Raw genomic sequence first — 12546 nt, forward strand, 5'->3', positions numbered from 1 at the left:
TCATGTTCTGAATGTTAGCGGTGAAACATTCAGTTTACCCAGAATAACATGAGTGCCAGGTCCGATGTCTTTCCTCCACTGCTGGACCACAAAGTCAAACTGGTGTGTTAACCCCTCGTGGGTCTTGAGGCAGAATGCTGATTTGTTGCTAACAGCCTGAAGATTAGAAAATACACTTGTAAGCTTCAAGGAAAACTCTCCTTTGGATGCTCTTTCCACTGTCAGTTCATTCAATCTGTAGATTATGCCTGAATGTGGAAGAGGTAGTGATACAGAAGTTCTTCAACTTGCTACTAAGAGACTGGTACTGCTGCCATTGACAACCTCTCCTGTCTTGTTGCTGTATTACATTCTGGCAGCACAGAAAAACTCACAAAATATTTTTTTTTTATTTAGTATTTCACACTAAGACAATACACATAAGAAGGGTTAATGATCTGTTGGGCTGATGATCCTTTAAGATTTAAAGCACTGGGATGTAAAACTGAAGCTGTCGTTTCACCTTGAATACGTCTTCCACCTCCTCGGCAGAGTTGGTTACGATTACAGTCTTCTGGCCGACGTCAGGGTTGAAATCTAACGCGCCCAATAGTACTGAGATCTTATTGTTCTCTAGAGTCATGAGGATGATCTGTGGGAAGAGAAACATCAGACTTCAGACCATACAGCTGAGTATAAGTCTACAAAAAAATGACATGACACCAGCATCACTACACAGTCCTGCAGTCGGAGCAGATCACACGTCACTGTTATCCAGATATTTTGTTTTAATTAACTTTTGTCCTTGAAAACAACTTTCCAATTTTGGATTGGATCGAAATACTATATTTTAGGATTGAAAAAGCCAAGCATACCATGCCAACAACATAAAGTTCTACTTACAGATGACTCGCTGACACTGACCTGCTGAACGTCGCCATAGAGAGCAGCTTCCTCAGGGACTGTCATGACAATGCAAGGGTAAGGCATGTGATTGGCTAACAGACCCTCCATGTGACTGGTCCATCGCTTGGCCACTGCAACCAGTTGCTGAGGACAGGAGGCCTTCTCCTCACTGGAGGTCACTTTCTGAAAATGCTGCAAGATGGTCGCCATCTAACAGGGAAAAGCAAGAACGGCTGCTGCGACATTTGTGTATTTGCTGTCACAACTTCCAACAGCGTCAAAAAGTCTTCTCTTTGGATAACTTTATTTTCAGGCAGCCTGTTAGCAGCTACTTGAGTGCGAACGACAACCAGACTGTCACCTGGTCTGGAGCAAGATTAAAGAGTCGGTCGGCCTCGTCCAGAATCAGGTGATACAGACGCAGGAACAGGAAGCAGTGGCAGGACAGCAGACGGACCAGACTGAAAGGAGTGGTCACTAACAGCAGGCCTGGGAAAAAGAAAAATTCAGGAAATTATATGACTAAATTAGTTTGGATTATTCCCACTTGTAAACAAACAAATGCATTTGGAGATTTTCAACTATAACCTCACAAAAAGTGGAGTATGTGTGCTTTTAAAGTGTCACCGGAAATATTTAGTTTATTTAGAAAGCTTTCACAATTCTGCTTATTACATTTGCTGACTGTGAAACAAATACCTTAACCTTTATTTATTATTATGTCTTTGGAAAAAAAATTGTTAAAGGCTTCCACTTTTCTCAGTTGGGAAAAAAGCCAAATTTGGAATAAAACTTTTCTGGAAATTCTAAGCATTTTAATGTTTTTACTATTTACAACGCTTCCATCCATGGCGGTTAAAGCAGGCTCACAGTTTTTTGGGATCCTGATGGACTTGGCCTCGTCTTTGCCGGCGCCCAGCAGCACGGTGACCGGGTGGAGGGTCTGGGACACCTTGCTGTCCTCCAGCAGGTCATAAACCGTCTGGACCTTCTCCCAGCCGGGACACAGCACCACCGCTACGGGCTGGACACGAATATGTCAACTCAGACAGTAAAGATGCAAAAATGAGAAAGCATCCTTTGAAATCAGTCAAGTAAATGTGGTATTATAATGTGCTGTATAAAGATTACTTGATCTTTATGAAATCAGTGGATCCATTCAAACAGGCACATACACCTTTTCTTGCATGCATCCACAGCCATAATAGTAGAAACATCTTTTTATATCATTTCTTAATGAGAATGCACCTATGGGAGATGCTCAAAGACGCTTAACGTTTGCATGACAAGTTCAGTATTAGTCGCGTATATCATTCATAGCTGTATTCATTCAGTAAACGCCTCCCTTCTTGGTGCTGATATACTCACCCCTGCGCTGGAGGTGAGGGAGGTGAAGATGGAGTTGAGCAGGATGTGGGTGAGCAGCGGGGCCAGGTAGCTGAGCGGCTGGTCAGCGTTCTGGGAGACAACGATGGTGTTGCATCCTCGAGCCACGGCTGGCCAGCTGTGACGATCAGCCGGAGACAGAGCGCAGAACGACTTCCTCCGTAACACCTGGAGACAAACCGGTCGCTGTGTGAAAACAGGCTTTCAGGTGGGAGTTTAAACATGTAGCGGGTGCGTAGAACGGAAAACACAAGTCCTGTCACTTGATATAAATTATCCGATTCATTTTGCCTTCCTGCTCAAAGTCCCCTTATCATCAGCTTTTGGGACAGTGACAGTTGCAGCTGGATGATGTCACTGAGGGATCTCGAGTCTTCTCAACGGATCCCTTCATCATTATCCACGCTGCCAAAAACCATCTGAATGTCGGCTGCTGAGACTGAGACAGACAGGACAGGACCAGCGGACACCTGGAACTGCTTCAGCTGGAGTTTGGAGGGAGGTCCTCTGGTGCTGGCTGTGTGACAGCCTGCAGTGGCAGCTGTAACTGTGGTAACTGTGGCAACCACTACAGTATCAGCTACGTGGATAGTGTGACATATACGTTTTAATCTTGTACCTCTTCCTACCATTTACATGCCTCCATTACAATGCAAATTATTTCTATTAAAGCCTCAGTGGTAACAGAAAAGATACTGTGGTAGACACCTTCCTCCACCCACAGATACAATCCTTGAGAAGGTTTAAGTTCAAGCATGTGGAGATTTTTGCAACCAATAAAACGATAGATATCAGCTACCATACCTCTGAATAAATATGTCTAAAATGTGGAGTTGCTGAAACTCACTGAATATCCTCAAAAAGCCCTGAAAAATATAACTGACAACTGGAAAAACAGCTCAATATGGCTGAAATTACAAAACCTTTTAGCAATAATAATGTTAGAAGTACCCAATAACTTCTGTCTTTGAACAAGAAATATCTGTGATGAAACCTGTATTTCTCTATGTCTGCATATGTTTTAGTTTTATTTCTGTGGCAATGATAAACATCTGGCTCATCCCACTTGGGATTACAAGACACCACTATTTCACAAAACATACATTTTCCAGTATTGCATATAAAAGCATGTGGGAAAGGAAAAGAAATACAAACAATACAAACAAAACATAAATGAACTTTTCGTATAAAGAACTGTTACATATCTAAAAATTGTTTCCTCTTCTCACAGGCTTTCTCCACATAACTGGCTAATGTATATGTTTCATATGTGAACAATACATGAACACCGAACAAAGCAGTTCACAATAAAAAGGACAGTAGAAAACAAATTGGAACCCATTAAACAGGTAAGTTTAACCTATCAATTAACTTTGGTCCAGAGTGACACTAACACATGAGACCTGCTACACATCGGCGTGTCAGAAGTCTGTGTTGTGGTCAACGTTTAACTCCACATGAATGCTGAACACAGAGATGATAAACATGTTTGTAGATTCATTGTGACCTACACTTTCTGACAGTTTGTCATCTCATTGTGAACAAAAGTCTGTAAATCTGCTTTGAAGTCATAGAAAAAAAGCAGTTCCCTTTAACTCCAGAACTTGCCTGAGAATTATCACATTATTAAGTTCCCTTCGGTATCAAAGTAACCCAGTGTTGGTCGTCTGTACATCGATGGCTACACTGCAAACAGGAACTGCCAACAACGAATTCAATAGACTTTTAATGGAGCCAATTTGCCAAAATGTAAATAAATATCGACTAGAAAAAAACAGGGCTCTAACTGTAGGCCACAGCTAACTCTCAGAATCCATGAAAACATTATACTGCCTGTTTACATCCCAAAAGCATTTTTTTTCTTTTTTATTTTACCTTCATTTTAGCAGGCAAGACATTAAGAACAGTTTCTTATTTACAATGACAGACTGGCAAGTGCCAGAAGACACTTAAAAGGGGGGAGGAGGGTAGGAGACAACAACAACAACAGCATGGCATTATGGGAACTGTTGTTCCAAAACTAAAAGCATGTTTGACCCCCTAATCAAAGTAAGTCAATATTAACTTGTTTCATGTTGCACTATCAATATTTTTATGACACCACTAATGTTTAGAATCTGATATTCCTGGAACACTGAAACTCTCCTCGAGCCATTCATGTACACATATTTGTCTAGTGTTGGAAACCAGTGGACAGAAACTGGAACCCTGTTAGTGACAGTGAAACGATTTTCCAGTTCAACCTCTTCGTAAAGGTTATAAAGTTATTCCACCTTTCTCACGACCGTGTATGTCACCTTCAATATTTTGTGTTATTTGTAATTTTCCCTCATTTTCATGTCTAAATAGCCTCAAAACAAAATTCAGAGCATGTCCTTGTTTACCCAGCGGAGACTATCTGTGATGGGGGCGTCATCCACACTGGTGCACGGCTCCACTGGGAGGGCAGAGTGCACCACGATCCCACTCCTCCTGGGATCACTGGGAACAACCTGAGGGACAGTCAGAAGACAGGCCAAAGACAAATGAGAGAGTAACTATGATAGTAACATCCTAAAGACTCTGTGCTATCACATGACACTGAGGTTTATCTATGTTACATCATAGCAGCAGATTCTGCGACACAGATGCGACAGAGGTGTTTTCTTTTTTGTTCAGTTTTTCCTTTAACGATCAATACATCTACATGAGATTACTAGAAAACTTTCAGGGTTTTCAACAGATTTATAGTGGAGGTCGGACACCTCATCTGGAATAACCACTACCTCCACAAACATAAAAAATAATAAACTTCTGAGGAAAAGTATTCATCTTAAGGAAGAAGCAGAGAATGCCTTTGATTTAATGAATGTGGGTCTTGTTTAGGCTGTTCTCTACTAACTACGCTGACGTTTTTTTACAGGCAGATTAAGATCTCCTACAGTCTAGCAATTCCTTGGTTCTTGGGTCGCTGCCACAACAAGCAGCAACTAATCTCAAGCAATAAATCAAATGTTTTGTTTGTAAAAATTCTGAATGACCTGAGAATACTAACCAGGTCTTCTGCTGCGTCTGGAACAGGGTTCAGAGGTTCTGGGTTCAACCACTCTAAAAGCCTGCGTTCGACACAACAGTCAGAAATTATGACTTGAATAATATTCAACAGTGTCTCTTTACTTAAAAGCAACCGTACCACTTTTTCAATTTAAACTATTAACGTTCAGGCTTAAATGTATGATAACCTGACCAGGACTCCACTACAAGCCACCATGATATACTGTCCTGTGCTGTTACATGTCAGTTGAACAAGTTGAGATGAAACATTGTTCTTATGGAGAAATATCTTATTTTGTTTGTGAATCTTTCACCTTGAACAGGCCAACTGCTCTTCACTCATCATCTTCTCTGTCTCTGCTGGTCCTGACTCTACTGATCTACTGGAACTGCTGTAAAACAGAGAGACAGAGTGGTGAGACGTTCCACCTGGTACTCTTAATCTAATTAAGATGGATTACATTTACACCACCTTTACACTCACAGTATAATGTAGTTATGCAGATGCAGGTTTATCGTTGGGGAAAAATGCTTCAGCTCTACTAGTACATAAATAACATCTTACTGTACCTTGTTTCTTCATCTGCCGGATATTCAACCTGACTGCCCTCAAGACCTTCAGCTCCACTTTTTCCAAAGCTGAAAAGATAAATCAGTTTAGGTAACAGTGTAGTTTAAGACCAGTTACTAAAATCCAAATCATCTTTGCTACATCTGCATGACTGCAAAGGTCTGCATGATGTAAATTTTGTCATCTACCCCATGTCCACAAAGGTCCACGTAAGCATGGACACATGTGCTAGAACAGCAGACTTGACGTTTGTTTTGTGTACTGTATGTATGAACTGTATTCCCCATCGGTCCTTTTCTCGTTAAGCGGTCACACACATCATTTTCTTTTTTCAACTGTTTCTTTTTGTTCAGCCAAACTGTTTCCCCACATGCAAAACATACATGTGTGACCTTTATTACACCGAGCACTGTGCAATCTAATGCAACAGCTCTGTCATAAATTCTACTTTACAACATAGTCAGAAAGGTGATCATTCTACTTTATGTTCATTATTGAGGTAGCAGTGGGTGGTGGTGGTGTGCTGGAGTGCATTATATTGAGAAGTGTTCCTAATTAAAGCTGCAAGCAGCATTGGTTGGGACCTCGCACTCTGGCCTGTCAGGATCAGATCATTTTGTTTTTTAAAAATGAGGGATTTTTCTTACAAGTGTGGCGTGCTTTTATTTTGAAAGTTTGATTGACATGTGTACTGTCAGGTGTGTAGAGACAAGTAACTGAAGCTGGACACAGAAAATACTCATATATTTGAATGAGAGTGTGAGCGAACCCACACCTGTTTGAACATTTACTGCTTCCACATAGTTTTACATACAGACTTCATTTGAACTTTAAATGAGTCACAAGACTTTGACCTTCAAATCTTGGATTTAAATGTTTTTTCTATCTTTTAGTGTTTTTGAGCCAGTATTTCCTTATTATTTTGCTGTGTTCGGGATGTTTCTGGACGTCAATCTTTGGGCAGTGTTCATGTAGCCCCCAGCCAATCACAGCACAGGGTGTGAGGTTGGGACTCGCAACGTGGCGACCAGATTACATAGCTGTATTTGTCTCTCTCCTCTGCTCCGCTCTGCTCTCTGTCTCATGGATGTATAAAGAGCTGCAGGTCTGTGTGTCTGCTTGACCGAGGGCAGGGCTGAGCTACACACACGCAGAGCAGAGAGGCCACAGCGGACAGGATGAAACTCTGCATTCACACAAAATCCAACAATGCGACACCTTCCTGGAGGGTCGTGCAAGGTGTGGGCGTGTTTAATTGTGCTTTCGAATGTAACTACCGCGAAACAATCAGAAAATAATGTTTTATTTATCCAATTCACGGCTTTGTTCTCGACCACTGCTGCGCTCTCTCTCTCTCCCTCTCCCTCTCCCTCTCCCTCTCTGGCTGGCTCGTTGAGCCCGGAGGGAGGGGCTAAATGTGAATCCTGTGTGTTTACAAACATTAACTGACAAATCCTGCATAGTGTGCCTTTAACATAAAAGAAATCAACACAATCAGCTTAATTAACTAATACCAACATATTGCTTGCTCGTCCTGTGTCACAGGCTCACTGTTGTGTAAAGGGGTTAATCTGTGTGACAAAAACATACACAGGAAATATTTTACGTACGATAACACTGAGTTGTTGTGTTTAAAGCTGGAGTGCAGAACTTTTGTCTCCACTTCTGGCAGTGAGAGTAATCACATAAACACTGTCCACCTGTATACTGTGAAATACAGAGAGATTAACCTGGCGCTGATAGGCTTAATCAGCACTGTGTGAACTCGTTTGGCAAGGGCTTGAATGTAACAGATGTTGATTTATATGTACAAGTTCTGCAAGCAGTAGAGCATACGTCTGCTAACTCAAGTGAGATGACATAAGGTGGCAGTTCTGACACTGAACCCTTTTTTGCAATCAAAGAAAGACACAGTGATAAGTGACAATTAGTCACTTAAACAATTTTTTGAAGGTGTGTTGGCAGCATACACTTCCTGTGCCGTGCAGGTGCTGGAGGCTGCAGTCGTCTCTTCAGGCTGACAGGCTTCCAGCTCTTTCTGCTGACTGACCTGACGACGAACAGAGCAAAGCAGATTTTGGTTCTAGATTTCAATGTGAAGGAGTTAAAGATTGTGAAGATGCTTTCTGACACAGCGTCATTTCTTCTTAAAGACTGGTTCACAATTTTTCAGGTGTGTCTTGACAGTCAGGAGCCCAAATTAACATTTAAACATGTTTTTCTTGCTGTAATCATTCCTCCTGTTCATGCTGACCATTAGAAGATCCCTTCATAATGCACTTACAATGAGTCAAATCAAGTAGATATCTTTCAACGTTACAGTCCTTTTAGTGCCAAAGTTCCTCTTTTTGTTTGGCTGCTGAAGCCTCATATAAGCTTCACATCAACTTTTAAATGCATTTTTGCACTACATGACAGTAGTGTCACTTACATTGAAAGCAACCTACAATATGTGTCCAAATGTTATGCGTTAGAAAATGTGCTGAAAACTGGAGCTGGATCTGTACTCACACTGGGAGCCACCTGCTCGTAGCTGCTGCCAGGATTCAGGAACCTCAGGAACCTGAAGGGGACATGAAGTGCTCCGTCAGTAGCCCCGTTTAGACCAAAAGTTCCAGGTAATTTGAACCCACAGGAACTAATCTCAGGAACTAAACTTGTAACTTTAAGTCTCTGCTGCGCAGTACTGTTTGCATCTGAGGAACGAGGTACATCATGCAAATTAGACCCATGAGGAATTTCAAAACACAGCATCCACACAAGGAAAATACAACCCCGATTTATCCATTTGTTCTTTGTATTTAGTGCTGCTTTAGTTGGATGTAATGAATGAATGAAAAACAGAAATATAGAGGAGGAAAATTAAACAGAAACTAAGAGTGTCTCCACAGTAAATCATCTGTTGAGTGTTTGATGGTTATTTGTGCTTTAGACTGTGACCGCTGTGAAAAAATTGTTTTTTTTTGGTGGTAAAAGAATCTCCCCAGAACTTAATTTAGACCCTGGTCCCTCCGGTGGAAACTCAGGTTCCTCAAAAAGTTCTTTGTCCCTGCAGTCTAAACACAGCCAGTGTCAACCAGTCAGATCAGACAGTGTTGTGATATCGGTTGGTTGTGTGACTGAGGTCAGTTCTCACTTGAACAGACTGAGGTTTTTGGTCAGAGCTGCAGCCAGAGAAGAGTCTGTGTCCTCTGATGAGTCGCTGAAACAACATATGACAATAGTTCTGTTAATTTAGATATTCATTAAACAAACTAAATATACAGTGGCATCATTATTATTCATTTCTCTGTTCAACAGTAAACTTCTGAACTGAACCACATGTGCGCTCACCTCTCTGTAGCAGCACTGTCTGAGCCGTTCTTTGATTGGCTGCCTGGAGACTGTTGTCCCTCTGTGACCTTTGACCCGCTGCCTCCCTCACAGGTCCTCAGCTCATGTTGTGTTCTCTGAAGCAGCACAGAGGTCAGAGGTGAGGATGTGTGGATATTTACTGCAATACTGACAAGTAAGACAGTGAGCAGAGCTGCTGACCTGTGGTGTAGAGGGAGCCGTCAGCCAATCACCTGCTCCGACTGCAGCACTCTCTGGCGTCACTGAGGGTTAAACCAGATTAGACTCAAGTGTGAATGCCATACTGAAACAGATTCACAGAACTATTTCACTAATCATCAGAATTAAAGCGTAGACACAAAAAACAAGCATCTGTTGTCATTGTAGATGTTCAATTTTTCATTTTTTATGATCACTTCACGACTTTCCATCCACATAGGTTTAAAGGTTCTTAAAATTTCCATTAAAGACACAGTGAAATGTTGACAAGTTCTAATCCTGTCCCTGTGTTTATCATTCATTTAGCTTGTTATGCTAAATATGTGTATAAAAATAATTTGAGTACTTGACTTGAGCCCTCTCTTTCCTTTATTTTCCTGTAAAATGTAAAAATATGTTTGGTGACTCACCTTGAGCTCAGCGATGGTTACATAAATGTATCCAGTCATAGTGTATTTGGGTTACTAGGTAACCTCACCCATCATATAACAACACACTTGATTGTTAGCTTGTGGGATTTTATCTGGATAAACCTTTGTTTACATTTCCAAATGATGTGTTTGAGGTCTGATTTATACATTTCACCTTCATCCTCCTCCTGATCTAACAGAGCTGGGGAGAGAGGCATGTGTGTGGAGCGCAGCAGTTCTCTGCAGCTGTATTGGACTGTATTCGCTGAGCCACACCCACTTTTGAATGATCCAATCACATCTGTAGGATTTGATTTAAATGATTAGATACTTGATTAGTTGTCAACTGTTAAACTAACTGCCAACTATTTTGATAATAGATTAATCATTTTGAGTAATTTTTTAAGAAGAAAGGTCAAAATTTTCTGATTCCATCTTCTCATATGTGAATATTTTCTGGTTTCTTTAGTCTTCTATGACAATAAACTGAATATCTTTGGGTTGTGGACTGTTGGTCGGGACATTTGAGGACATCACTCAAAACAATTATAGTAATGATCCAGTGTTATGTTCAAATTATGCTTTCCACTTCACATAGCCATGGGGGCCAGCTTGACATAAATCTTGTCCACAAGGACCTGCATGCGGCCCAAAATGTACGACTGTGTCCGTGTACGTCTTAGACCGTGAGAGCTCTGAACAGGAAGTCACATCTGTCTGTTTACCAGGACGTGGCGGGCTTTGCGCTGGCAGCTTGACTGAAGTCGTGGAGACAGTCTGACTTAAGATGCTGGAGGACAACATGACGGGATATCGGTCGACCTCGTCCAGCCCGCTGCTGTCGGCTGACTCTCTGCCATAATACGCAAACTTCTTGGCCACCAGATCATCGTTCACACAGATCTGAAAAATCAAAGAAATCCTGATTATTCTTTTCTGATCATGAAAATACATGTTCTGATAACAAATTGCACAAGTAAGTAAAGTCTATTCTTATGTGCAAAATTTGCATGTACCAAGTAGTCTTTCAAGTTGCGGTCGTGTTTAAAAACAAAGACGGATCTTGACAGACAGAAGATAGTTCTGGATCTGACAGTAAAATGTAACAGTGTTTATAACGTGTGAGTTGTATATAATCATGTATGTGACAGAGAACTTCTTGTTTTTATTGCTGGTGCTGAAAAGTTCAGCGTGAGGTTTCTGGAGTGTTAAGTTGTATGCTTGGTCGACCCAAGGCATAGGATATCCTCACTGAACAAACTTTGATTTCATTTCATGAGCTTTTTCCAGAAAATCTTCAGTAGAGTGACAAAATCCTTCTTAGTCTATAGAATTGGCTTTTAGGGAGAGCCCTCTTCTAAGGTGTGGGGTGGGGTGTTTTTATCTGTCTCCTTCCTATACAAGGTTGTGGATAACACACTAGCACTTCTCATAACCCACGTCTAAAAAGTGTACCTTTTCTTTACTATAGTCCATAGTGAAATTTAAGTTGCATTCAAACAACAACTTAAGGACCTTCTAAGAACCAAAATGGTACGTATCTCTAGTAAAGTTTATTGCAAATAAAAGGACAATGTGCAGGAGTTCTCTCTTCTCTTAACATTGTTAAGAAGAAATTGCTCATTTGTAAAGGTATATTTTAGGAAAAGACTTCAAACATTTGAAATAAACATTTTAACATCTGAGTAGCAGACGTCATGTATGATCTAATCTGTATTTATGTCTGTATAAAGCTCTGTGTTAAAACTAAATGTTTACAGATATTTTCTGAATTAATGTGACTTGTTAAACGCACAATACATAATTTCTGCAAAAGACGGAGCGTGATGATGTTGTGAAGTAGCGAGGGATCATGGGGGTTGTTGTCTTCATTGTTAAACAACCAGCTTCTTCGGGTTAGGATTACTCCAGTGTTTATCGTTCAGGATGTTTTTACCGGGAGCTGAATTATCCGCAGATGTCTCCTCCTCTCCAAAACAAACAGACCGGAGATTAAAACCGGTAAAAACACTGAATAAAGCAGTTTCACATAAAACATCTGTTTCTCCGACGCTGTTCAGTGGACAGAGGACGTCTGGGAGGGGCTGCTAACGTTTGCTCAAGTTTGTTTCTCTCATAACTTAAGATTCAGACGTCTGATGACTAAGATCCTTTATCCGGTTAAAAGATACAGTTAAAAACAACAAATATCTAAGAAGTTTATGGTAAAAATGTGGCTTAAAAGTGAATAAAATATCCTCTATGACAGTTTCTGGTGGACAACCACAACACTGACACATGCATCTTGTGCGTGTTTACTCTTTAGTAGAGGAGGTATGACGCCATCGACAGGCGACCAAATGAAACGGACCGTTACCTTAATTAAAAGTACGTATTTTTCTGGCTTTGAAAATTGTTGGAAACATTTGGGATGATGTAAGTACACAACTTAACAAAATATATAACATAGGTCTAGTTGTTTTTAGACATTTTAATGCTGAATGGTTACATGTTATAGCTTTAAATCCTACACTGAGGGTTCAAAGTTCACCTTGATGTTCCTGACCGTCAGGTAGAGCTCGATGGAGATGGAGTCTGAACCAGATTCAAGCAACACCGCCTCTGTCCGAGTCGACGCTTTAAGACGGATGGAAGCAAACTTTCAAGATCGCAAATACGTTATAACATCAATCCCACAGCACAACGGTTTAGGGTTCATCACATGTAACA

At 40.9% G+C, this 12546-nt stretch overlaps 1 protein-coding gene across 3 annotated transcripts in view; it reads right to left on the minus strand.

The window, feature by feature from the left end:
- Nucleotides 1-12546, minus strand: part of tdrd12 (tudor domain containing 12) — a 45310-nt gene that overhangs the window by 28724 nt on the left and 4040 nt on the right. For 2 of the 3 annotated variants that reach the window (XR_006404033.1, XM_044355527.1), the window contains exons 7-23: nucleotides 12368-12453; nucleotides 10563-10740; nucleotides 9410-9471; nucleotides 9209-9324; nucleotides 9012-9077; nucleotides 8387-8438; nucleotides 7846-7925; nucleotides 5875-5943; nucleotides 5619-5696; nucleotides 5306-5366; nucleotides 4656-4763; nucleotides 2254-2439; nucleotides 1756-1909; nucleotides 1247-1374; nucleotides 904-1095; nucleotides 503-631; nucleotides 39-156 (exon numbers count right to left, since the gene is read on the minus strand). Coding sequence is in view for 1 of the 3 variants with exons in the window: in XM_044355527.1 (XP_044211462.1) it covers nucleotides 39-156; nucleotides 503-631; nucleotides 904-1095; nucleotides 1247-1374; nucleotides 1756-1909; nucleotides 2254-2439; nucleotides 4656-4763; nucleotides 5306-5366; nucleotides 5619-5696; nucleotides 5875-5943; nucleotides 7846-7925; nucleotides 8387-8438; nucleotides 9012-9077; nucleotides 9209-9324; nucleotides 9410-9471; nucleotides 10563-10740; nucleotides 12368-12453 (1863 nt within the window). In the remaining 2 variants the exon portion in view is untranslated. The remainder of the gene's footprint in view (nucleotides 1-38; nucleotides 157-502; nucleotides 632-903; nucleotides 1096-1246; nucleotides 1375-1755; nucleotides 1910-2253; nucleotides 2440-4655; nucleotides 4764-5305; nucleotides 5367-5618; nucleotides 5697-5874; nucleotides 5944-7845; nucleotides 7926-8386; nucleotides 8439-9011; nucleotides 9078-9208; nucleotides 9325-9409; nucleotides 9472-10562; nucleotides 10741-12367; nucleotides 12454-12546) is intronic. The other variant, XR_006404034.1, reaches the window with a different exon arrangement.

The sequence above is a fragment of the Thunnus albacares genome, chromosome 7 (assembly GCF_914725855.1).
Source record: "Thunnus albacares chromosome 7, fThuAlb1.1, whole genome shotgun sequence".
Classification (NCBI taxonomy): Eukaryota; Metazoa; Chordata; class Actinopteri; order Scombriformes; family Scombridae; genus Thunnus; species Thunnus albacares.